Below are 25,850 nucleotides of genomic sequence, written 5' to 3'. Positions count from 1 at the left end.
TGTTGGCCCATTCTGAACCTGTGGCAGACAGGGTATTCATTTTCTGAGCTGTGGCTATTGATTGTATTGATAGTGGTTTTCTCAACCATGTCCCAATCAGCACTTAGACTTCCCAGAAGATGCATCCTGCCATCCACCTCTTTGTTGATGAGATGGGCACAGCTAACATTCACACAGGGATACAGGGTGCAGGAAAGGGCAAGTTGCTGCCTAGCACTTTTCTCAAATCTTCATGGATCTCAGACTGATGTTTTTTGAAATGGGGGGGGGGGGAAGTCAGATTTGCAGCTGAGCTCTCAAGAGAGATATGTACAAAGAATTGGTGAGGATGCTTAGTAAATAAAAATAGCTCTGATCTAAGGAAACCTAAATTATCATTCTAATCAAATATTGACTAAGTATGTAACTGTTGACATTTAACTCCCCTATGCTTTATTTTCTTCTTTGTTTATTGGTGCAGGAATTGTGAGGATTAACCAGTTAGTATTCACAGAATATATTTATGGTGTGCTGATGGAAAGCACTGTAGTGATCACTTGTGTATACAAAGAAGGAGCTTGCAAACAAAGATTAATCATGTGGCTGGGCTCTGATGGAGAACACTTTGCAGTTCTGTAGTGTGGCACCAGCCAGCACTTGCCAGCAGGCTGAGCCGGGCAGTTCTATACTTAGGTCCAGTACGTGGTGAGGGCATTTTGAAAGAGCTGGCTGCAGGAAGTAGCCTTGGATGAAGTTGTGAATTGACTCAATAAATACAAGTTTATCTTGGAACTGAGGTTACTGATTGTGTGAGAACAAAGTTTAAGAGATTAAGGAAGCAGCAAAGGAAGTCAAGGGGAGAGCTTGTAACTGTGATATGTCAGAAGCATGGAGTATATTTGTTCTACAGAAGTGGCATATAGCTATTTTACATAAATACAGGTCTCAATAGAAATATCCCAAAGAGAGGATAATAGCAGAGAAGGGTTCTAGATGTCACAGAATGCCATGTCTTGTGATGTTCTCTGGTGTTAGCAGAAAGCTGACAGGGAATGGAAGTGTGTGCTAGAAGGTACAGCACATTACATCTTAGAGACAAGAAAGGTGTGAATAAAATTAGTAATAGTGAAAGTCCATCAGAGTTTGGCCTTAACGTGGAAGTCAAAAGAAGTACCAGCAGTTTGTAGCTGTCCAAGTGGACAGCTAGAAGTTAGCCATCCTGTGAGGATTTTACTGTGGAATAAACATGGTCTAAGATGCCCAAATAAGTAACTCCTTACCCATACTGCTGGAGCCTCTATGCTGGTGCTTAAGCCTCCTGCAGCAGGCACGGTCAGGTGTTTCACACTCCAGTGCTAAATGCTGTGTCATATCAGAGGGTCCTCACAGTGAACAAAACTGTTCACTTATGTAAAGCAGCAGGATTTGGAGTCATGAGTATCACTGCACCACAGCAATGCTTTTCTGCATCCTGTCATTCGCTGCATCTTCACCTCAGAGTAACAAAGGATTGTACTCTATTGATGGATTCAAAAATCCCTGTCATGTCCAGGATACATGTGCACTGAGCTTGACAGAAGAAAACATTTCAAACAGCCTGCACTGTGGAAGTCCCTCTCCTGGAGAGCAGAGCATCCCATATGCCTATTTTTAGTGGACATAAAATCATTTTGAGGTCACTACCAGGTTTTTCTGAAACAGTCCTCAGCACAACAAAATCTCACCAGTTTCCAGTTTGAGCAATAAAAGAACCAGTGTCACTATCTCCAGACTTTTTTGCTGCAAAGGAAATCTGCAAAGTGAAGTTGGTTTTCATTGAGATGTAACAGATGCTGGAAAATCACAGGTATCAAGCTGCATCGCAGCACAGCACTGCATTTTTATGACAAAGATCCACAACCTGAAGGAAAATACACCCTCTGAAAACAAAACTCCTGTTGGTTACAGTGTGGTATTTCAGCTCTTCTGCAAAGCAGAGACTATTTTCAGGCAGATTTCCACCAAACTCTGTACCTTATCTGCACATGTGCAGCCCCTCTTCATGCTGCCTGGTAGTCACTTGCTTTTCAGTGGGATGACAGCAGCGTCCTTTACTGCTGCCTCCTTGAGGTTTGCTATCTTAATTCGGAAGGTTTGCATGCCTCAAGGTCTGCTGCCTTCTTGTGAGAAGGATTGGGCAGCAATATCTATTTCCAATTTAAGAAAGGAAAGAAGATTTCAACTTTGCAGTGGTGATCAAAGTGAAATTCAGAAGCCATGCTGAGATTAATAGGAATGACTTAGAAGATGGAATGAAGATACATGGACAGCTATGAATTAAGGAGTTTCAACTTGCATCTAAGGAATGAAAAAAAGGCTAGAAAATGTATCATAATCAACACTGACTTTTTGTGGCTGTTTTCCCCATTAAAAAAAAGAGATGCAACTCAGCTCATTACTTGCCTGGTATCTACTTAAGCCCCCAGCAGGCTGAAATGGATTTCCCCTCCCCCCCACGTCCCAGACAATCCCAACAGTGCACATGACACAGAAGGCCGATGCAATGGACAGACTAACCTTTACCTTCTAGAAATGAGAAGAGATTTCACTCACTTTATGATTTCTCTGAATACAATGCAGCCAAAGGGGAAGGGCTTCCATTCGAAGAACAGACTTGACTGTGTAACTATTGCCTTGCCCCAAAGGATGTGAATACATCAATAGTTTATGTATATTTGATAGGCAAGAATTTAAGGTCCAGGTTGGCTCCTTATGTTCTTATTTAGGTAGATAAATAATAGACTTGTAAAGGGACCAACTGTAGTGGTTAGCTGAGGTCTAGCCTACCAAGTTCTGAGATGTCTGAATTGGGGTTAAAATGCAGGTTATCTGTGGGGTTTATGATGAGAGGTGCCTGAAGAGGACAGTGGCACCCTCAGTGCCCGTGTAAAGCTGCATCCTCCTTCCTGCCGGGCTTCATGGTGGCACTCGGTCGTAGTGCTCAGAGAGAGAGCAGCAACCTGTAATGGCGCTGTGGTGGGTGGCCTGACTCTTGTTTCTGGTGTTTGACCTCACTGAGGGAGCTGGTTTAAGGAAACGGAACTCAAGCTTAGCAGAGTCCTAATAGGAAGAAGCTGGGGCTTTTCCAGCGTCGTTGTCTAGTGTCTTGTTGAGCCTGGCTGGATGCCGGCGTCCACCAAAGCCGCTCCGCCACTGCCCTCCTCAGCCGGACAAGAGAGAGGAAATGCAATAAAAGGGTCGGCAGCTGGCAGGAGCGAGTTGAGGTGGAGAAGCGGGTGGGACGCCTTGGGCAGCCGTGTTCTGCTTGGGAAGTGGCGGTTTGTGTCCCTCCTCTCTGGCCTCCCCCAGCCCACCCCACCGCTCGTGTCGGGGCCGCCGCCAGGCGCCGCTCGGCGATCTTTTGGCGCCGCCTGGTGGACGCGGCGGAGGCGCGCGCCCTCTGCCCGGCTGCGGCCTGGCAGTGCCGGGGACAGCGCGCAGAGCCCTGCCCTGGGAGCCACCAAAGCCTGATCGGGAGGTACAGGGACTTCACCCGGTGCTCAGGGAGGTCAGTGGTTTTCTTAAAGCATGGTTTCGATGTGTTGGGCTTTTATTATTGAGATACAGAGAAGATCATCTTGGAGGCAATCACAGAGCACCTGCAGGATGGCCGAGGGATCAGGCTCAGCTAGCATGGGTTTAGGAAGGGCAGGTCCTGCCTGACCTACCTGATCTCTTTCTATGATCAGGTGACTGCCTGGTGGATGTGGGGCAGGCTGTGCATGTAGTCTACCTGGACTTCAGCAAGGCCTTTGACACCGTCCCCCACAGCAAACTCCTGGCCAAGCTTGGACAGCAGCACTGTGCTGGGTTAGGAACTGGCTGGAGGGCCGAGCCCAGAGAGTGGTGGTGAATGGTGCCACAGCCAGCTGGCGGCCAGGCACTAGTGGTGTCCCCCAGGGATCAGTGCTGGGCCCTATCCTGTTCAATATCTTTATTAATGATCAGGATGAGGGCATTGAGTCCATCATTAGTAAATTTGCAGATGACAACAAGCTGGGGGCAGGAGTTGATCTGTTAGAGGGTGAAGGGCTCTGCAGAGGGACCTTGACAGGCTGGACAGATGGGCAGAGTCCAACATGGTGGCATTTAACGAGTCCAAGTGCCAGGTGCTGCACTTTGGCCACAACAACCCCATGCAGCTACAGGCTGGGGTCAGAGTGGCTGGAGAGTGGCCAGGCAGAAAGGGACCTGGGGGTCCTGATTGACAGCTGTGTGAACATGAGCCAGCAGTGTGCCCAGGTGGCTAAGAAGGACAATGGCATCCTGGCCTGCACCAGAAATAGTGCGGCCAGCAGGAGCAGGGAAGTCCTTGTGCCCCTGCACTCAACACTGGTTAGGCCACACCTTGAGTACTGTGTCCAGTTCTGTGCTCCTCAACTCAAGAAGGACATTGAGACACTTGAATGTGTACAGAGAAGGGCAACAATGCTGGGGAGAGGCCTCGAGGACAAGCCCTGTGAGGAGAGGCTGAGGGAGCTGGGATTGTTTAGCCTGGAGAAAAGGAGGCTCAGGGGAGCCTTACTGCTGTCTACAACTACCTGAAAGGAGGTTGTAGACAGGTGGAGGTTGGTCCCTTCTCCCAGGCAAACAGTGGCAGAACAAGAGGACACAGTCTCAAGCTGCACCAGGGGAAGTTTAGGCTTGAGTTGAGGAGAAAGTTCTTCACAGAAAGAGTAACTGGTCAGTGGAATGTGCTGCTCAGGGCAGTGGTGGAGTCCTCATCCCTGTAGGAGTTTAAAAGATATGTGGATGCAGTGCTGAGTGACATGGTCTAACGGTGACCTGGCAATGTTGAATTATCAGTTTGACTCAGAGAACTTAAAGATCTCTTCCAACCAAAACAATCACGTGATTCTATGTTATTATTGTGGGGGGAAAAATGCTAGCATTAAAACTGGTGTGAGACCTAATCTTCAGAGCAGTTCTCATTTAATTTTGTACTCTGGCTGCAAAATCCCAAACACATGTTCTGACTGTTCCATTTTAAACCAAAAGAATGATGAAAGTGAAATATGACAAAGAAAAAGCTGAGATGTATATTTAGCTGCTTTCCCCATGCATTCTTATAAGTGATGCCCTGAAGTTTAAGTGCAGTAAAAGCATATTGTAAGAAATTCACAAAGCTTTAGAGATATAATTCTGAGTTGGGCTCTGACAAGTACTGGCTGCTTTTCAGCAGTGGAGTTTAGTCTTTGTCTCATGCCTAAGCTCACAAATAACTCTGTAGTGGGTCTTCTAAATCTCATAAACCCAACTCTGAGTGTCTCCAGCTTTAGTTGGGTATAGTAGAACCCCTCTGTGCCTCGTAAGGTTTGTGTTTAGCCTGTAATTAATGAGTACAGGAAGGGTTAATTATTACTATTATGTCTATAATTATTTTTTAAGGCACCTAGACAAAGTGCTTCCCTGGTGAATTGACATTATCATGCTTTAGTTGGCACATGTGCATCTGAAAGCATATGGGCTCTGTGCTACTCTGTCAGCATAAACAAAGCATCTGTGCTCTTCTGTTATTCTCAGCTTAAAGTTGCCATTTTCCCCTTCAGTCACACACAGAGGTTCAAAGCAGGCAATAAATACGCTGCAGTTGTTGGGTGTCAAGAGTAGGGCTGGGCAGCTCGCTGCTGCATTGAACTGATTCTGCTGCTGAAAAATGAGCACCTATAAATCAAGAGCCTCTGTTCCGTGTCTGGTCACAGCAGCCTGTTTTTAACTTCCATTACATCAAAGAAATATAGTCATTGCAGGCAGGTGTAGAACTCTGTGAGCTGAAATACTTTATCATCCAGTTTGCATACTAGGGAATTGGTAGCAAAAAAAAGAGGTGTGCTAGTAAGAGAACTCATGTCTGCTATGCAGCATTAACCCATGTCAGTGCTCAGTACCCTAAGTATTTGCCTTCTCTGTACTTCTTGATGAATCACAATATGAAAACAACATCAAAATCTAGTGATTCTGCTCCTGTGCTTCTAGGAATGCAGAAGGATTTTTCAGTGAAAGAACTAACTTCTGCCGTAGTTCCTCTCTGGGCCAAAGGGAAGAAGGATTCCCCCTGGGCTCTGGCTAAAGGTCTCAGGGAGGTGCAGTCATGAAATCCTGTTCGAAAGGAGTATCTAACAACTGTGCTAATTGCCACTCTAGTATGACTTTCTCTAGCCCTCTTTTTCCCTCGAATTTAAAAAAGTTTTCAGAGTCTGTTGTGTATTTTGGACATAGAAGAGCGGAACACATGAAACAGTTTATGGGCTGGTGGCAATCATTTTCTTCTTCTCCATGTGTGTAACTGCCAAGTGTTCCCCTTCAGCCAGCACAATGCCTCTCAGATCTCTGTCTCTCTGCTTCTGGAGCCGAGAGTCTAATTGTTCTTTTTTGATACCAACTCTTTTTCTTCATTCAAAATCTATCTCCACAGTGTGGGAACAGTCCTGTGCCACTCACTCTGTAATCAGAGTCCCATGGGGTTTTGATCTGGGCTTTCTATACACTATTTATTGCTCTGGATGGTAGCTTCTATTCTGCCTGTGAAGCTGTTCCCTTAAAGGAACTTAATTACTCTTTATGTTTAACCATCAGCTTTAACAAGGCCTGGGATAGTCACTTGATCCAAAACCTGCTAAGTGTTGGCCATGAATATCTATCACAGCAATATTTGTGGTCATAGTCTAAGGGTCATAGTCATAAATGAGGCCTCCATGTTAGTAGACAATGTGTGTAGAAGGACTGTCCATACCCCAGGGATTTGTAAGCTCAGTGTAACAGATGAGAAAATAAGCAGTTGCAGCTGGGAGTGGATTGCTGACTACATGACTGTCAGGAATTGCTTAAGCTTTGGTTTGTATGAAGTGAGAAAGTGCAAAAAGTATTTGAGGTGAAATCTACTGTAATATTGACAGTGAATTTGATTAATCTTATATGCCACTAATATAATGAAATGCATTTGAATGTCTAAAACCAGAAAACAAGGCAGATTTTACTAGGACAGAGGCCTGTCTTGCCTGCCTGCTAGGGGAAGCTAAAAGTTTGGAAGTTCATCGTACAAATTATGTCCTGCTTCTTCAGTGGAGGAGGAAACACCTCTGGGTGCCTGGGAGAATTGACAGGCACAAAAAACACCACAGTGAGGTATAGATTGAAAGTCCTGGCACAAGTCCTTCACTGATGGGACATGGGCCAATTTTTACCTTGAGATAATGCCTGAATTTGACCAGTGTGTGGCCTGAGTGTGTTTCAAAACCTGAATCACCCAGAGCTGTAGGGCTCTGCCTTCTCGTTCAGGCAGAATGTTCACAATAATCAGGGATGAGCCATCACAATGACTGCCACCACCTGGAAAGGAGTGCCGGGGCATGAGATGTGTCCTGAATTGTCGCACTGCCAAAGATCTGCTGAAGCCGAGTGAGTTTGGATTTCCGAGTGCTTTCCTTGCGCCTTGATGAAGCGCAGCAGAGGCCCCCATGCCCACGAGAGGGAGCCCTTGGATTACTTGATGCCGTTCTGGGTTTTCCCTGCAAGGACAACTCTTGCGCACAGGAAGGCAAAATTCTGCTCTCAACAGTCAAGCTAAATATACTGTCAACATTTTGGATGAGAGCAACAAGAAGAATGTTAATGCTTTAGGGAAGCATTGTGTGGAGTTTCAACGGACTCTGCTCTTACATAATCAGTGCGTGGGTCCAGGGCAGCCCAAATAGGTTCTAAATATGCAAACTGCAAACAGAGAACACTGATTTAAAAAGAAGGAAAGAAAAGAAAGGAAACATAAACCTTGAAGTGGCTGGAATTGCCCCATCCATCATCACTCAGCTCCATGGCACGCCTGACTGATTGGCAAGAGAAGCAAATGTGTCAAAGCCATCTTCTGTTGGCAGACAGCCCTGCTATGCTGCCCCAGCAGCTTTTCTGCAGCATTCAGCCAGGCTGGTCATGCAGCAGAAGCAGGTTACAGCATTGCTAAGTTCGCCTTTGCCAGGACTCTCATTTCAGTTTGTGAATGCTTGCTTGGCAGTCCTCATACCACCAAGGTAGCCCCTCCCTCAGCACACGGGGGAAGCTTGGTAGAGGTGGATCTGCTGTCACAGGAGGTCCCAGGGCCAAATCATGACTTTGGTGGCTCTTCTCCACACTGCTCAATAGCACGGGTTTCAGGCACAAACAAGATGTGTTGGGGAGAAGCAGTGACAGGTGAAAGCAGGTCAGCTGCAGCAGAAGGTGGGTATCAAATACGGGAACAAAGTGACCAGTCTCTGAGCACCAGACCTAGAGTCTGTCTTCACACCTTTCTTTGCCCTCAAGTGCTGGCTTGGCTGCTGCAGTTTCAGCTGTGATGGAAGAGTGGGAGGAAGAATATTCCATTCTCATCTCTTCTTGTTCTTGCACAGGCTTTGTGAACTTGCCAGCAGAGAACAGAGAGAGGCTAGCTCCTCAAAGAACCTGTTGGAACTTCTCAAATACAACAACATTCTGACAGATAATAAAACACAGCATTTATGAGGGTTTTCACTTCCCACTCAGCATATTTTTAATGTCTTTACCGAGTTGTTTCTCAGATTGGGAGTTACAAGTCATTTAAAAGGAGTAGGACAGGCATGAGGAGAGCTTATGTACATGTTCTGTGGTGCCAGGGGGTTGTGCCTGATTTTAATAGAGTTGGTATGGTGTGTTTCAGTACTTTGAAAGAGGATTGTCCTGTCTTGTCTACAACAAGAAACTAAACATTGTTTGGAAGCTCTTGATCTCATGTTTAGCTGCTCTTACAACATTGTACATAGTTCTACTAGAAACAGGTGGCAACTCACAGTAGCACTAAACAAATGTATCATGTAATTGATGTGAAATAATTTCAGTCCAAACACAGTAAATTGCCTACAAAGGAATTAGATTTGGGAGCATTCCTCCCTCTCGAAGGAATCTCTCTTCAAGGTATTTCTCATGGATTTACTTACTCTCTTCTCAAAATTCACTTCAAAACTTGTTCTGAGGCTTTTGTGTGCAAACAATTAGTTTAGTCACATTTAGAAGGGTGCAGCAGCAGAACAATAGCAATTGCTGAGGTTATTTCAGATGGTCTTGCAACCACTATTGAAGACATTGTGCCTTGGTTAAAAAAAAAAAGTACTTAAAAACAAAAAATCAAACCCAGAAGCATGCAATTTCCTTTATTTCTCCCCCCTTTTCTGTGTGTATTTCTGTTGAACTCAGGGCAAGAATTTTATAATATTCTTTAAGAAAAAAAAAAGACCTGAATAAAAATGGCATGAATTCCTGAGAGCATGGGTTTATATATAGGCTTTCTCTGTAAATGAAGCAAGCACTCTGTGTCCTAGGTAGAACTCGTCTGCTCACATGCATTTCTGTTACCTCCATGCGCCCCCACTTGTCTTTTGCCTTCTTTTGTCTAGGAGCTGAATGTCTTATGCCATGTTTCTGTTCGAGCCATGTGTGCCTGACACATAAAACAGGGCACAGAACGGCGAGGTTTCCCCCTCCGCCCGCCTTCAGTCCCGAGCCATCCAAGCTTTGTTCTCATGGTTGTCACCATTTCACCAGAGCCTTTTGGTGTTTGTAGAGCCTTACGCAGTATATTGCACTTACTGTACCTGTATAGTATCTTGTCTGTATACTGTATGTATATTCACCCATGTATGTATGTATAGGATGTTTATATAGCTCTGTATATGTATGTGTGTTCCTTCATAGTCTTTCACTGGAAACCTGTGGCTAGTCCTATACATTCTGTGTATGCCAAGTATAAAGAGGTACGAATGCCAGCACTCACTTTTGATAACCTTGATAACTTTTCTTCTCATTTTGTCTTGTTAAACAATGAAAATAAAAACACCATGTATTTTAAATGAGAACTTTAAAAGATTTTTCTTTTTCCCAATGATAAGGTTTCTTCCTCTTCAGGAAACAAAAAAATCAAACAGGTCCACAGTTGCCAAGATATTTGTGTTTCTCCTGACAGGCTTCTGTGGCAGAACAGCCAACACTGCGTGCTTTGGGGGTTTCTGTGTATCTTATACTGGTTAAGAGCTCCTAGATTCAGATGCAGATTAACCAGCTGGACTTTGGGACACTACGGACTGGCAGTAAATTTGAGAGGTGTCTCTAACAATTTGCACATATAAATGCTGAATACAGAAAGGCCTTAGGCTGGATAGAAAAGCTTCTGCAGTACAGGGGAGCCTTAGGAATGGGTGAAAATATCATGTAGTACAAGTCAACTTTATGGGAACATTACAGACACTATTTGTCAGACCTCACACGCTCTGCAGTCCACAGTAACATATCATTGTCTGCTGTTTAGGCATTTGTTAATGCAGCTAACAATAATTTATTAGCCCTTTTATAAATTATTCTTATTCACCACCCAGCTGTAGGAAGGCTCAGTTATCTGGCCTTGAGGCAGCAAAGCACTGACTTATCTTAAACAGTAAAAAATCCCTGTAAATCAAGGGAGTGATGGATACAGAGTTTCCAGCTGAGTATGTGTTTGTTATTCACTAAATTAGAGCTTCAAAGATAATCATAAATGTTTCTCTATGAGACCCAGCAGTGAGAAATGTGTCTCCTTTCCAGTTAATTTTATCTTTGTATTAGCTTCTCCAGCTAAACCTGCCTCAGTGTGCAGTGAGTTCCTGCAGCAGAGTGGCAGCAGCTACTCAGAAAACTCTCAGAAGACAGATCTTTGTGCAGGAAATACTGGGGAACAACTAGGATGGCAAAGCCACCTCTGAAATAGCCTTCACTCCAACTAAAATCACATAGCAAAAAATCATTTTCCTTTTTGGATTTAAACTTCCATGGTTAAACTCTGACTTCACTCATGTCAACAACAAATTCCTGTTTTGCTTATAAGCTGTAAGTAGGAATGCTTTTCCTCACCAAAGAATAGGGTGGGGAATGGACAAGTTCTACTACTGGAGCTCAGTGTTCATGGTCCAGAGGCCTGATCTTAAACCTTTGCAAGTCAGTGGCAGTTACTGGACTTGGGGGTTGGCCCGCCTTCTCTTTCAGTCTGGAAAAGCACATATGCTATCTGGGGTTTATCATTCTGACTATATAATTCACAGTAGGGGGGGGAAAGTGTGATAGCAACATGCATTTTTAAATTACTGTTGGTCACATACTAGGTTTTGCTTTATTCCTGTGCCTAATGTTAAGCCATAAACATATCAGAATAAACCAGCATTTTGTTACTGGTTTACAGTTTGCAACATGAAACCAAATTGCCCTTCCTCTAGAAGTGGTTATTTACTTTTCAGCCCTGCTTTGGACATCTGACCTTGAATTCTACCCTAGGCTCAGTCAAGTTTACCTGGCCACTCCATGCATGACAGCCTGTGAGCAAAGCCCTGGTTCAGCAGTCAGTGCCAGTGGGCTAGTGTGCTCAGTGAGTTCCTGCTGGTCCCCTGTCACAGGCTTTATCAGACAGTGCTGTCCTTTTGGAGATCACCTTGTAAACAGATAAACAGGAACAAGGCTCAGGAACAGCTGCTCCCAGTGAATCCCATTTTCCAAAGCATATGAGTGCCAGTCTCAGTTCCTTGCTGGTATCTCAGCTACTCCTATCAGGAAACCATGCTTGGATTAGATTTGGGTATTACATTGTTTAGCAGTTCCTGCATGAGTGAAATGTGGTGCTGGAGGGATGCAGCAGATGCAGTACCTCATGTGAAGGCAGGCTTTTTTGTGTTTGGATTCTTTGAGGCTCTCAGTACAGTTTATAACTCTAGTACTTGTTTGTTAACTGTATTTAAAAGTGGAGTTAGAAAGCAAACATAAATTTGAGCTATCTGTCTTTAATCATGTTTTTATGCATCTTGAAAAGATATGACCACCCACAAGAATATGATCATCTCCTTACAGTGATGTTTTCAGTCATGCTCTCCTAGTTTTTCCCTCTCTACAGCCAACACAATACTTGAGAAATGGCATTCAGTCTAAGAAAAGTATTGTTGAGTCAATTTCACCATCAAGAAAGGAGAAACATAAGAGCATATTTCAGACTTTCTCATCTGTAAAGCAACTTCACAATCTGTAACTAAGATATTTGTGTACTTCGATCACCTATCACAAAACAAGAGGGTCTGAAGGCACTAGGCCTTTCAGTACTGAAGCATGCTCTGCCTCCATATATTCTTTTGACAGTTTCACAGTTTAGTTTTAAATTACCCTTGTGTGCATTTGCTTGAAAATGCCAGAGAAATAGAAAGATTCGGAGACTTTGCTGGCAACCTAGTGCGGTGAGGTCCTTCATTTGTCACAGCAACAACAGTTAGTTCAATCCTGAGTCCTAGCACTGGCTTGAGCAGTAAGAGTTATGAAGCTCACATATGTGTGTTTGGCTTGGAAAACAATGAGATCAAATAAAATGGTGACACTGAAGGAGTTTGTGGGGTCCCCACACGTCACATTTCATAACTTGAGGATGGGACACAATGTCCACTTTCTCTTAGTTTGTGATTCTTCCAAAGTCTTGGTCTCATTTCTGCTCAATGTCTGGGATCTTCCTAGCCTCTGGTAGGTGTTCAGAAGCAGTATCTGAGAGCCTGCACCCTGCTGTCTTCAGCTCCTTCGTGCATGAGAGCTTTTGCAGCCTGCAGGTATTGGATCTGGGGGAGGAAAGAATCCTGTCCACCAGCAGCTCTCACTGTGCCATGCCACCTCTTAAGGCAAAAAGGAATGGGGCTGTTCATCTCGGTCAGAGATTCTAGGATCTGGCAGCTTTTCAAAACTGCCATGATTTAGAGTGAGAAATGCTAATTACAGGTGTGTTGTACTGTAGACACGGTCACAGGCAGGGCCACCTGTAATGGTCATTGAGGTCACTGCCTCAGACTGTCCCCCTGTTTTAAGGCTGATCCATAAGCAGTTAAGGCATAGATGCAGAAGAGCTGCAACCTCCAGCAAGAGGGAGAGGTGTGGAGACAGTTAGAAAACTCTGAAGGAATCTAGAACATCGGTGTGCTACCTTGCAGAAGCTGTACTGTTAAATGCAGATAGAAGATCTCTGTGTCACAGACCTCTAGCCAAGTGCTCTGTCCTGTGACTGACCTGATACGATATTGAATTATCCTTTCTGTTTTCAGGGAACAACTGGATGTAGTGTGGTGTTGCTTGAGTTCTGTATTCACTGCTTAAACAAGGATGTAGATTAAGCTTTGATTTTTCATGAGCAATCTCAATAGCAGATCCATTGCATAAATGAGATGCATGAGAATACTTTGCATGCAAGCTACCTTTACAGGCTCTTACTTTAAATATACTGGCATTTACAGGGTGTGATAACCAATGATAGATCAAGCAGATATTTCAGATGGTTGTTTGGTGTTTAAAAGCAAGCTTGGGTGAGAAGAAAACATTTTGAAATAAGAGAATAATGCAAGGTCAGGAAGATATACAGCTAGACTGATCACCACTATAAAAATAGCAGGAGGGTGAATTCATCATTTCAGTTAGCTTTATCAATAGCCTCAGCAATAATCCAAGGGTTACCAGAAAATTCAAGGCATAGCAGTGTGTGCAGTGCTGGCTCTGTGTAAGATGACTGTGACATTTAGTAATTGGAAGCAATGAATCGTAAAACTGGTGGTCTGGAATCAAGGGTGATGAAGGTTTATTCACCATTTGCTAATTTAATTCTAGGGTAAGTATTAATTGCTTGTAATCTTGAAGCTTCTGGAATTCCTGGAGTTCCAAAGGTTCTTGTCAGTTGTTTTTAAGTGGTGGATCAGTCAGGCCATACGGCGTAAGACTTTAATGAGTCTTTTAATGAGTCCTGGGTTGGAAGAAGAGTGTCCAGAGTTTTATTCCAATACTGCACTGTATGATTACATTAAGTGGTAGAAAGTTCTTATAGGGACCCTAGTTTTGCATTATTTCTGTAGCAGTATCATTTGTAAGAAAACAAATTTCCAGAAGTTTAGAAATTGAGAGCAGTGTGAATCAAACCTTTAAGCACAGCAATGTGAGTGTTCCAATAACCCCAGAATGAGATACATGTACAGGTTCATAAGTGGAAATAGCAGATGTCAGTGAATTCTTTTAATGTCAGATACAGTGTAAGATTACAAAGTGCTCCTTCCCACCCAACTGCTTTGTCAAAATTAAGATGCATGTGCAGGGGGAATTCTATCCCAAGGGCTTAGAGGGAATAGAGGTGTTACTTGCATCCCTTAAACAGGATTCGTGGAAGGCCAGAAATAGTAGTATGTATAGTGCTCAGCACCTTGAGTGTGCTTGTGAATGCACAGGTTCATTCTGATGTGGCTGCTGATGTCACAGAACACCTGCTAGAGAACACTTTGGACACTTCAAGAGAGAAATTTGCAGTTATGTTATCCTGTGTCCCTGGGGAGCATTACCATGCACTACAAATCACATGAGGAGCGTCTGCTTTCACAGCTCACCTTGCACATCCTGCGTGCACCTGAATGTGCTGTTACTTTTAATTACTTCTGTGCTAATAATCAATTGTTGTTTTGAATTTAACAGTAACAGGGGAACAGGTTAACAGTACAGAGCTGTATGAACAACTAACTCTCCTGGGCCAAATCCCACTGTCTTTTTTGTCAGTATTATTCCAAACAGGAAATGCCTACAGATTTAGCCTGTAGCCCTACCCACACTTACTGACTCTGCAGCCGTCGGAAGCGACACCGTTCAACTGCATGCAATGGTTAGTGAAGGACATCTTGCCCAACATAATTTCCCAAGTGACCTTTCAAAGACTTTTTTAATCATTTGAGGGATTTTTAATTAGTTGTTTGAACAAACTGCAGTCAAAATCTTAGATCCATGAAGCTAGCCAGTATATTCCTGTGGGCTTCACAGGGGTGAGAATCTCACTGCTCAGCTTTTCTGAAATCCGATTCTGGCTGAACTTCTGCCATGGACAACTCCCCTTTCATGAACATGTGCTAAGAGGACTTCTGCGTCAAGCTAAGAGTATCAGATAGCAGATCATGAAGTAACTGCTGCTGCTTAACATAGCCCTCCACCACTTGCACCCGTGGCACACAACTGCCTTCAAGGAGTGGGATTTCACACCCTCCTGAGTGGAAATGCTGTACCCTGGCCCACGGCTGGGGCCCATCTGTGCCTGAGAAAGTGTCGTCAATGGGAAAGAGAGTTTGGAAACTCCTGTCTGAGAGCAGGCAAGAGAGAGGGAGGACCTTTTCCTCCCCGAGGATGGTAAGTGGCTTTCAGAAAGCCTTTCTTCTTCACTTGCTGTAGCCTGCCCAGACAAAGCAGCATGCCTGGTTCTGCTGGATGGTATGTAGCACTGCACACAACCTGCACTGAAAGAGGTCGCTTTGGTTACAGATGCTAGAGACATTTCTGATAATCTTCTCCAAATGTTGATGATATTTTTTTATTTCATCATACTTTGCATTGGTTTCACTTCGTTACAGCCTCACGTGAGCTGTTGGGCTTTCGTTTTAGCTGTCACAAAGAAAAGGGAGTTTGCACCTGACATCCATGATCACATATGTGTGATGTGATCCCTCTTGTCTATAAATGAAGTCAGCCTCTCTGCCCTTTCAGCAGGAGATGGAGGCACTCACAAGGGCCATAAGACAACTGCATCTTCCTCAGCCCCTAACCACTGCAATTTCAGCACAGCTGTCCCTCAGCACCAGGAATTAGCACGACTCTTTATCCTACCTACACTCTGCCCCTGTAGCTTGACTTTGGTGGAGCAGAATCAGTCCTGACCCTTGCCCTTCTCTGGTCCCGTTGCAGGCAGGAGCAGAGGCCGTAACATGGGGCTCAGTTCGAGACAAGAGGGTGTGGGTGGAACTTCTGTAGTACTTGTGTCTTTTTACCAAGAGAGAGTGTTGTCTGTGTAATTGTGTAGCTATTTGTGTCAGAAAGAAGCAAGTAAAATGTATCACACCTGAGAGAGTTCCAAGCCTGGTGCTGAGGATTTTTCACTTTATATTTCCAGTCCTGCTCGCAGGTTTTTCTTTTCACACCCATCCCTCATGTTTTCATTTGGAAACACTACCCTACACGGGATCATTTGCTTTGTGTGTAACTTACAGATTGCCTGTTTTCTCAGCAGCATACATGTAAGTTCAGTAGCAGAGATCTACATGTGCACAGCACTGAAACACTTCACCTGCTGCCCGTTATGGTGAAAGTCCAGTTCCTGAAGGGCCAGAAAGTCTTATCTCATGTTGTGAATAGTCACCATACAAAAGAGACTAGCAGTTTGCTCTGCTTGGTGACCACAGCTAGCAGGTGTACAAAGTTATGACCATCAGTTGCTGCTTGATTGCATTAGTGGAAAATATTTTCTTCTTTCTTTTTCCATCTGTGACTATACTCTCCTTGCCAAACCAAACTCTCCTGATTAGTTAAGAACTTTGTTCATTTGCATTTGTTTTTCTTGCTTTGTACTCGTGTATCTTGAGCACTTGCATGGATCTGCTGGTGCAGGCTGCCATGGCCCAACGCTGACAGGACCTGCGATGGCATCATTCTTTGGGCAGTGGTGGGGGTGCCCATTGCCAGGGTCCAGCCTGTGCCAGGGCCATAGAAAACAGAAGTAGTCTGCTGTGATACTAGGGAGTTCCTGGCAGCATGAGTCAGTGTCTGTTCCCCAAAGCCTGTTTTGAGCTGTCCCTGGGATTATGAGCTTTTCAAATGTGGCAGAGGCTACAGCATGTACTGACCTCTGTACTCTGTCCTCTAAGAGCAATGGAACTGTAGATGTTCTGACCATCAAACCTCTGCTCCAAGACAGATCTGGGATCTAGCTGAGGGCCACCTAATTTAAGCAATACTTACATTTGCAAGCCATCAGGACTGCTGCTTATCTTTCTGAAGTAATTCAAAGTTTCAGTCGTGTGAGGTAAGAAAAAATGAAGATAGGCTCACCTCTACTGGAGGCACCCATCCACAAAAATACCTCAGTTGCACTTTGCAGTGCAGGGAACTGGTTGGTCTAGTTTGTTTCTTAGATCTTCACAAAGCATTAAAACTCTCACCAAAAGCAATATTTCTTTTTTACTTAGAAAGGTTTTCTTGGACAAAACATTCTGCGTTGTTCTGAGGATATGTAACAACTTGTTCTTTTTTGGTAGTTGGAAGATAGTTTTACAGTATTGCCTCTTGCCTGTAGCACTGCCAACATTGAACCTGAAAGTGTGCTATAGATCTTAATAAAATTCACTTCCAGTGTTTGGGTAATAAAAATAGCAGAAAAATAAGGGCAACTAGGAAAAGGATAATGGCAACATAGACTGGTTTCTCCTAAGGCCTTCAGAAAGCTGGTGATCAAAAGCATACTGAAGAATTTGGTCTTGTGTAGTGAAAGAACTTTCTTACTTTTCTTGTTCAAGTTTGGAACTTTAAAGATTTTTGGGGGAAAAAAGAATAATGATTAACAAATAATGAAAGGGTTAAGTTGTTTACCAGGAGCTGGTGAGACATCTTTATCTACACTTGCATTCAGACACATTGAAGTGAGAGAATTTGTCTAACCACTCTGTGTTTCTCTATGGTTCCAACACAGTGGGTATTCCCACAGATTTTAGTGCCTGCTTAAGTGCAAGAATTTGAGCCTACCCCCAATCCAGGTGAATGTCCAAGCTTCTGGGCCTTGGGATGGTGTTTTCCTTCACTCTTACTCTGATTTACAGGGGAAGGGGAAAAAAAAAAAGAAAAGAACTAAAAGGAAAAAACCATGTCTTAAACCCTGGGTAATTGAATGAGTTGAAACTCCATCCAAATACAAATTCATGTACAACCAGGAAATGGCATCATTCAAAGGCAGTTATGTGACATAGTCCCTGGTATGCATCATGGAGTCTCCAGAGATCTCTTCTTACCATCCTACCAACCATTAGCTGCTGGCTCTTTCTTCTGTTTTCAATAACAACAGGCTGTGGGCCAAGACTTTCAGTCAAAACCCACTTTGCTTCTCCTGTCCTGTGTCCCTTTGGCTGTTACATCTAATGCTGATGCACTCTGTGCCTGCCTGCTACATCTCCATCTGCAACCGAGCTCTGACACGGTGCAGCAGGAGTACTGCTTCTAATGTGCTGTGGAATCTTCCAGGAACAGGAGAGCTGTATAGCTGTACAATGTGATGAATGCTCTAGGGTTTTTTCCCCCCATAAATTAAGTTGTAATATCATTATTTTTTGTGCCTCTTGCACTGAACAAATCCCCTGTTATGATAGATCAGCGTTATTAACAACATGGTCATGGCCAGCGGAGCAGGTTGAAGCCAGAAAGGAGGGAGGATATGAAAAATATTAGTGCTGCAACTAAGTGTGAGCACCATTAGTTCAGTTACAGGAAGGATTGGTCCTAAGTCTGCAGCGTTAGACACATTAATGTTAAAAACCTCAGTGGCCCTACTGAAGTCATTGAGGGCTACTGATGTGATTCAAGATCTGTGTGAGGACTGGCTTGTGAGCCTGTCAGGTCCTGTCATTTGTCTAGGACACACTGCAAAGTTAGTTAACACTCTTTGAGCAACACAATTTTTGTCATATCTGTAGTTTATTGAGATACAAATGGGTGATTCCCTCTCAGGTCTGTCTTGCAGCTTTGAGGCACGCACCCTTGCTCAGCACATTTTTGTTCTCGTGCATGTCAACACCAGAACTGGACAAAACTATCAAATAAAACCCTTTAGCATTTGTTCTCACTTTTAAGTGTTTTTTCCCCAAGCCTTTCAACATCATATGTGTTCACTTACTCTGTTTTAGCAAAGGGCTTTGCCCTTGGAAACAAAGGGCATGCTTCAAAGGCCATCACCTGAATGCAGTTACAGAAGGGGAATGTACCATGCAGACAGTACATCTAAGAAGATGCTGGTGTGAAGGACTTAGCTATCAAAGGGAAACAGCATTAAGAAAATCACAAGTAGTCTTGGAAATCTGTGTCTAGGAAAGTGGAAAAACCTCAAATTATTCCTAATAACTGATTCACCAACTGCAACACAATGTGGTGGCTAGAATAAAACAGCATTTTGGAGCTGCCTACACCCAGTTTTATTTTAGGGGCTGTTTCGTGGGGGGTGGCAGAGTGTGTGTCTAACTGATACGTTCAGCAACACCATTTCTATCTTAGGGAAGTTGCAACTGGTGTGTTAGAGCTTAGTGTGTCAAAATTGTGCCCCTGTCCCCTGATCCCATGAAGGAGGTTAGCTACCAGAAGACACCGTGTTGGCAAGAGCACTGCCTGTGTACAATGATGAGCATAGGGGTGATGTGGATGTAACATCCTCCCAGTGACTGTGGTACATGCTGTGGGTGGTACTTGAGGTGCATGGTGGCTGTAAGGACCTGGTGTTGCCACATGCTTTGTTTGCTCACATGATGGGTTATAAAAGAGAAGGCATTTCCTGATGCCTGGAAGAGGAAACCTGCACTCAAACACCGTTGTCACCAAATCCAGCCCAGAAACTGGTGTGCAGCTGTGTGTGGTGAATATGTTGTGTCATTAACTGCGTGCAGACTGTGTCCCTGTGCCACTCCACTTAGGAGGACCCAGCCAAAATGAAGACATTGCTGTGTAAGTACTAACCCAACAATTATAAGTAGAGTAGCAGAAACTCAGCCTTGGGTAGAGCTGAGGTGGAGCCAGGGGGTGGGAGGAGTATCGCTGGTCCAGTAGGCAAGGTTTGGGCCAGACATGGGCACCCAAGGAGAGGAATTGTCCCACCTTGGTGAATAAGATGCCTAATACCTGCCTGCACTAAATATTAGATCACTCCTGAACTAAAAAATAAGTGTTTGATTAGGAAAAGCAGGCAGGGCAGACTTGCAGAAGACTTTTAGCTCAGCAGTTCAGATTGCAGATACATTCTCTGTGTAATTCTAAATCCAGAAGAACACTCAAGAACAAAATTCATGTTGTGGTTTAAACTTGTTTTAGTCAAAGTACTATCTGATATATAAGGTAAGTGTGGATTTGTTTCAGGATAAAGGCAATTCTTTCTGGAATTCTTTTATCCCATGTCACTCCTTAAAAACTCTTTTTTCCACAAAGGCATTTAAAAAGCTTGGCACATTTCTGTATTCTGTTTATTTTCCTGTATGAATACAGCACAAGACTCCTCATTCTTTCTCTGTACTTGTTAATCAAGTACATATTGTATTATTACTTTTTTTTGGTGGTAGGTTTGATCATGTTTGTGTCTTTTGCTTTGTTTCCAGCTATGAATCTAAACATTTTCTCCATTTATCAATAATCCCTAAATATGCTTCCAGCTGACCACAAAAACTACTGAGATCAATGGGAGTTTCTATTCCGGCTTCTAAGTGAGCCCCCAGTTCCAGGAGCATGCCCATACTTGGCATTCTAAAATTTGCAAACAGAAGGCATATGCATTATTAAAGTACTGAAATAGTCTTAATAATAAAAATTCATTTCTCTCATGAATCACAAAACACTGCCAAAGTATTGCTGTGAGTGTGCATTTTCATGACAACATCAGAGCTGTAGTTGGACAACCCCGTGAATGCGCGGCATGCATTTGCTTCCACACAAGTCCTTAATTTATGGCTAATGTGGAAAATAAATGCTGGGAGACTCGAGACATCAGTTCAGATTTGAAAAGTAAGTGTGGAGAGGAAGTTTGCTGATTTGCAGGTGGGCAGGGTATCATCCAAGCACTATGAGCCCTTCACAAGAGTTTAGGATCAGGATTACAGCTCTGATCAACAGCCTTTGAAGGCACAGACATTTCCAATCATAGGAGCACCCTGCTGAACTCCAATAAAGCCACATTCTCAAGCTTCAGAGGGGCCGTGGCAAGTCCTTACGGCACAACATGTGCTAACCTCCATTTTTGGATCAGGATCATGTTTTCAAACATTCTACATGCATGAAAACATGGCATTTCTAGACTCTTGGTGCCTTGCAGTTAATGAAGTACCACCACAGAATAGGATATGTTAATACACATAATTCACATGGAGTTCGTTAAATCATTTTAACCAAATTAAACCCAGAGTTATATTTAGCTTGCTGCTCAGAAGTGTTAACACCATGCTTTTAATGTGACAGATTAGATTTGGAGAGCAATATAAAACATGGGCTTCACTGTATAGAATTCCTTATTTCCACAACTTCAGGACTCTGTTAGGATCCATTTGCCTTTTTAAGATCTATTCTATCATTAAAAATCCAAGCAGTGCTAGTCTGCCAAAAACATCTGTCTTTGTTAGCTTTCAGTACTCTGAAAAAAATTCAAACTGGGACCTTTTAGTACTTTTTTTTTCCCCCCCCAAAGTAGTGGTTAGAAATAAAGACTGATTTTGTTCCCGTTGTTGGCTCAGAGACTTTTTTTGTTCCTCAGACAAATCCGTGTTTCAGAAAGGAGTGATGTTAACCTTGAAAACAAACAATGTATTCAATCTGTCACCAAATAGTTATTTGTATGCTTTCCCCCTCTCTTCTTTTTCCTTCTTTTTTCCCCTCCCTTTCCCCAATAGGTGACATGTATGCAGTGGTTGCAAGGGGACCACACCATGCTGGATATGATTGAGAAGAAGCGTTGCCTCTGCAAAGAAATAAAAGCTCGACAGAAATCAGAGAAGGGACTCTGCAAACAGGACAGCATGCCTATCTTGCCCAGCTGGAAGAAGAATACTGGGACCAAGAAATATAGCCCTCCTCCTTATTCCAAACAGCAGACTGTTTTCTGGGACACTGCCATTTGACAGGCATGTGGAGGATGTCCTCTCCACTGTGGTGCACCATGCACAGGTAGCCTGCTCTCTTAATAAGGCAAAGGCTCTAACCTAAGACTTATCCACAGGTCTTGAAATTCCTAGGAGACCACAGCGATACAGTGCTCACCTGTCCAGAGAGAGAGAGAGTTAAGTTTCCAACTGGATTAAGACATACATATTTATCCAGGATTTTTTTGGATCCAGAAGATATCAAAATGTAAATATTTTGCCAATCTATTGAAAGCACCCAAACAAATACACTGTTTAAATATATATATATATATATAAATTCAAAAATTTATGAAAAATTTTACTATATAATGTTACTGTTATACTGTTTTATTACCTATTTTCTATGTGGTATTCTAACATTCCCCCTCCCAAATACCTTGCTGCCACCATTTCATTTCTCTTGCCTGCCTAGATTTGGCCTCTGTACAAAAGCATACAGTTGTACTTCTGATTGAATGAGACAATGTGCAAAGCGACTTGGTGCTAGGGTTGTAGAAGTTACCTGGAGCAAACTGCAAGCAATGCAAATAAAAGTGCTTAATGTGGATGCCCAAGTTGCATTTCAAAATAGTCATTCTTCCACATCAAATTTATTCCCATAAAGTTAATCAGATTAATTGCCCTGGTTGCTGAAAGTATTTGGCCCAGAAGCTTAATTTTCTGCAGCAAGCCTGCAGGACAAACTCTTCCTTCGTTCGATTCCGCTGACGAGCAGAGACCATGGTTCACTGTGACTAGGCGTCGTGCAGCCCGTGACGGGGAGACCCAGTCGCTTGGCAGGTTGAGGCAGTGGCGCTGCAGCCACGGTTCCTGTCCACGTCTGTCTTCGGCCCACAACATAAAGGCGACAGAATCTGTTTACATGTGTATTATTTTTACACCCAGCGACACATCCTTGCTTCGCGCTGTGTCAGAGTTCCTTGCGTTACTTACAAATTCAGACCGCTTGAAAGCCAGTGGGGAAATCCCTCTCCATTTCATGCAGTTCGAAGCAGAGGCCCACCTAACACCTTCTCCTGGGTATACCGTGTTGTCTTCCCAGCTGCTTCTGTAATTGGCTTGCATTCCTGTGTGGTATCACACCCATTTTAACAGAATATTATGTCATGACCAAAGAATTATGACCTCCTGGTTTTAACAGGAGGGAAAGATGGCTTATCCTGATTATGAGGGTGAAATTCGTGAGGTGAAATATCTTCCAAATGTATCTGTTGAAGACGAGGGAAACTTGTACTGCTGTGGAGTAGGGGTAACAAAAAATAAACCCCAACCAAACAAATATCTATGGCATATATTTTGTGTATTTAAATTTCTATCTATTTGTCTGAAGTTTGGCAGCACAAAAGCCCCTCTTTAAAACAATCATTTTAGTACTATTTTCACCAAGAAGAAAAGGCGTGTTGTTTGAAACTTCTTGTTATATTGGCTTTTCTTTGCAATTAATATCTACAGCGTTGCCACAGCTGTCATTGCTGATCAAAGCAAAACCAAAAATGACAAATTTTAGAAGGTTTTTCTAATCTATATTGCTAAAGTTTGAGTTTGAGTAATGCTTTATCAGTTAGAGTTTCTTTTCAGCCTCTGAAATAAAGTTTTGAAATATTTTATAACTAATTAATGTATATTTTGATGTCCAAACTGAGATTTCTGTAAAAGATAAAGTGTGTGTTTATATGTGTCTGTGTATATTAGCATTCTGTGTATGTATATATGCATATGTGCACACACATATATATGTATATATGCATGTATCTCTCTATACTCATAGATGTGTGCATACGTATATATCCACATGCATTGAGCACTGGTGTGTGTTATGAATATACAGTGACTGGAATGGGTACAGTTGAAATGCAGGTTTAAAGAGCCCCTCACAGCCACAGTGACAGAAGATGTGACAAAACCCAGAGGCTGTGAAGGAATCTTTGAACACATGTTGCAACCAAAAGACACCAACTGTATATTCTGCTTATTCTCTTTTCTTTTTTAAAGAAAGAAAATGGCAGAAGGAAAACTCCAGAGATCTCGCAAAGTTCCAGAATCTGCTGGAAAGAAGACGACTTGTTGGTTGTGAGAAATCTGTTGAGATAACAGGTTCATTGTTCAGAAAGTGTTTGTGCTTTGTCTTCCTTGTTATGTGGCAAGAGAAGAGGCTTTCGTAACCACATGTGAAGTACTTAGCTCAGCCATTTCCCCCAGCTGCACCACGTCTCTGGTGACACAATGAGAGCCAGTTCAGTCAGACTTGATGCTCCTTCCCTGCACTGGTCTCTTCCTGGACCAGTTCCATTAACAACCTGCTACTGAAGCATCGATCTTGTGGTCCAGACCTGGGGGTACACAGGGGCTCTGTTGTGCCAGGCCCTTGGGGGGAAGGCACTGCATTAATGTAAACAGCAACGTGTTTAATAGTGTTTGTTCATCTTGTGTCCTCTTCATATCGATATGTAATAGGAATAACGATCAGGGAACTGAAGCATTCTTGTCCTAAGCAGACTTGCGTGTACACGTAGCCCACCCCAACACTGCTCGCTCCTCTAATTTACTGCTTAGCACTGTTTATGTTGTCCTTCCTAAAGAGCTACCCATGTGCTTCCAGACCTCCATTGTATCCCATGGAAACAATGGCTTTTTGTTTTAAATTGCGACAGTACACTAAGAAGTAAAATATAACTTAGCACTTACCTTCAAAGCACTTTAGAAACGTGAACTAAACCTCACGCTCGCGAGAACTGTTTTACAGAGGAGGGAAGTGAGGCCCACGTGGAGTTGTTTCCAAGGTCACGGACAGAGCCAGAGCAGGACACAGGCCACTGCCCCCTCCGGTGACTGCCGGCCCACCCCATCGTGCTGCCGAGAGCGTGCCAATGTCAAACATTCCCTACATCGCCTCATGTCTCAGCAGTCTCTGTGTCACAGGGTCAATGACAGTGCTTAGTTACACACGGTCATTAAAGCTGTAGTCTGTATAAATATGCAATCTGTATATACATACAGATCACATATATACACACACTTGCCAAGACTGTATATACGAAATTGTTTGGTATGCACTTACTTTGCTTTAAACTCCTGAAGTTGAACATTATAGTGTAGCAATTTGTGTCAAGTGCACTGTGATTTCAAGAAAGCACAGTAAAGTCACAGGTCTTGTTATTCTTGCACTAAAAATGTGTTTACGTATATTAGCCAATGTATGTCTACTTTATCGCTCCTTTTGACAAAGCAAATGGTATCAAATGGTATGGGACTTTTCTGTTTGTTTGTTTGTTTGTTTGGGATGTTTCTTTTTAAGTGGGCAATGGCACTATGTTTCTAAATGACAGGGTTTTTAAATGAAATGGAATCGTTCTGTATTCATTCCGATGTACTACATTGACCAATATCCTGAAACTGAATGTCAGGTTGCTTTTTCTTTTTTCATATTTCATTAGAACTTGTCAGGTATGTGCCTGAGATTGTGTAGGAGTAAGGAGTAGCTAGAGGCTAACTGTAACCATATATTCTTAGCCGTTTCTATATACACAGTATAAATACATATTAATTTTCTTTTCATTTTTGTACTTGATTTTTTTAGGTAAGATGTAATTAAATGTACTTTGATACTTCTGAAGTAATAAGATGTTGTTTGAAGATCAATTCTGCTTTCTTTAGTGCATCGACAATATTTTACAATGATTTAGTGCTTATTTATTTGTGCTCCGGTGTAATTATAATAAAAAGCAATAGTTTAAAATATTTTGGCTGCTCTTTTTGTCGTCTGATGGTTTCAGCTCGGAGCCAGGTTACTTGCTTGGGATTTTCTAGAGGTTCCTGGGAAGAGAAGTCAAGACATAGATGTGTATTTATAAACACTGCTTAGGTACATTTTTAATTGCACAGTTCCTTGGAGGAAATGAACGAATCGCTTTAACAGGTAATACTTGCAAGTCCTGTCTGGTTGTATCTAATGTCATTAGTGCCACCCTCAACTAAATTCTTACCATAAGATTTCTCTGAAGAATATACAGAAATTGCTCTGTAAGTGCCTTGCACAGTTTGGGGTGGAAATACTCACTTCAAAGACCCCTTCCTCAGAGACCTCCATTTGCAGCGTATCTACGAGTGGTATAAGGA

At 43.0% G+C, this 25,850-nt stretch overlaps 1 protein-coding gene across 3 annotated transcripts in view; it reads left to right on the top strand.

Moving 5' to 3' along the window:
- Positions 1 to 25,063, top strand: part of NYAP2 (neuronal tyrosine-phosphorylated phosphoinositide-3-kinase adaptor 2) — a 122,077-nt gene extending 97,014 nt beyond the window's left edge. For 2 of the 3 annotated variants that reach the window (XM_054175553.1, XM_054175555.1), the window contains one exon: positions 21,483 to 25,063. In XM_054175553.1, coding sequence (XP_054031528.1) covers positions 21,483 to 21,710 — 228 coding nt within the window. In that variant the 3' untranslated portion in view covers positions 21,711 to 25,063. The remainder of the gene's footprint in view (positions 1 to 21,482) is intronic. The other variant, XM_054175554.1, reaches the window with a different exon arrangement.
- The last annotated feature ends 787 nt before the right edge of the window (positions 25,064 to 25,850 follow it).

The sequence above is a fragment of the Dryobates pubescens genome, chromosome 32 (assembly GCF_014839835.1).
Source record: "Dryobates pubescens isolate bDryPub1 chromosome 32, bDryPub1.pri, whole genome shotgun sequence".
NCBI classification, from domain to species: Eukaryota; Metazoa; Chordata; class Aves; order Piciformes; family Picidae; genus Dryobates; species Dryobates pubescens.
The sequence above is the reverse complement of the archived record's forward strand: the minus strand, read 5'-3'. Positions and strand labels throughout refer to the sequence as shown.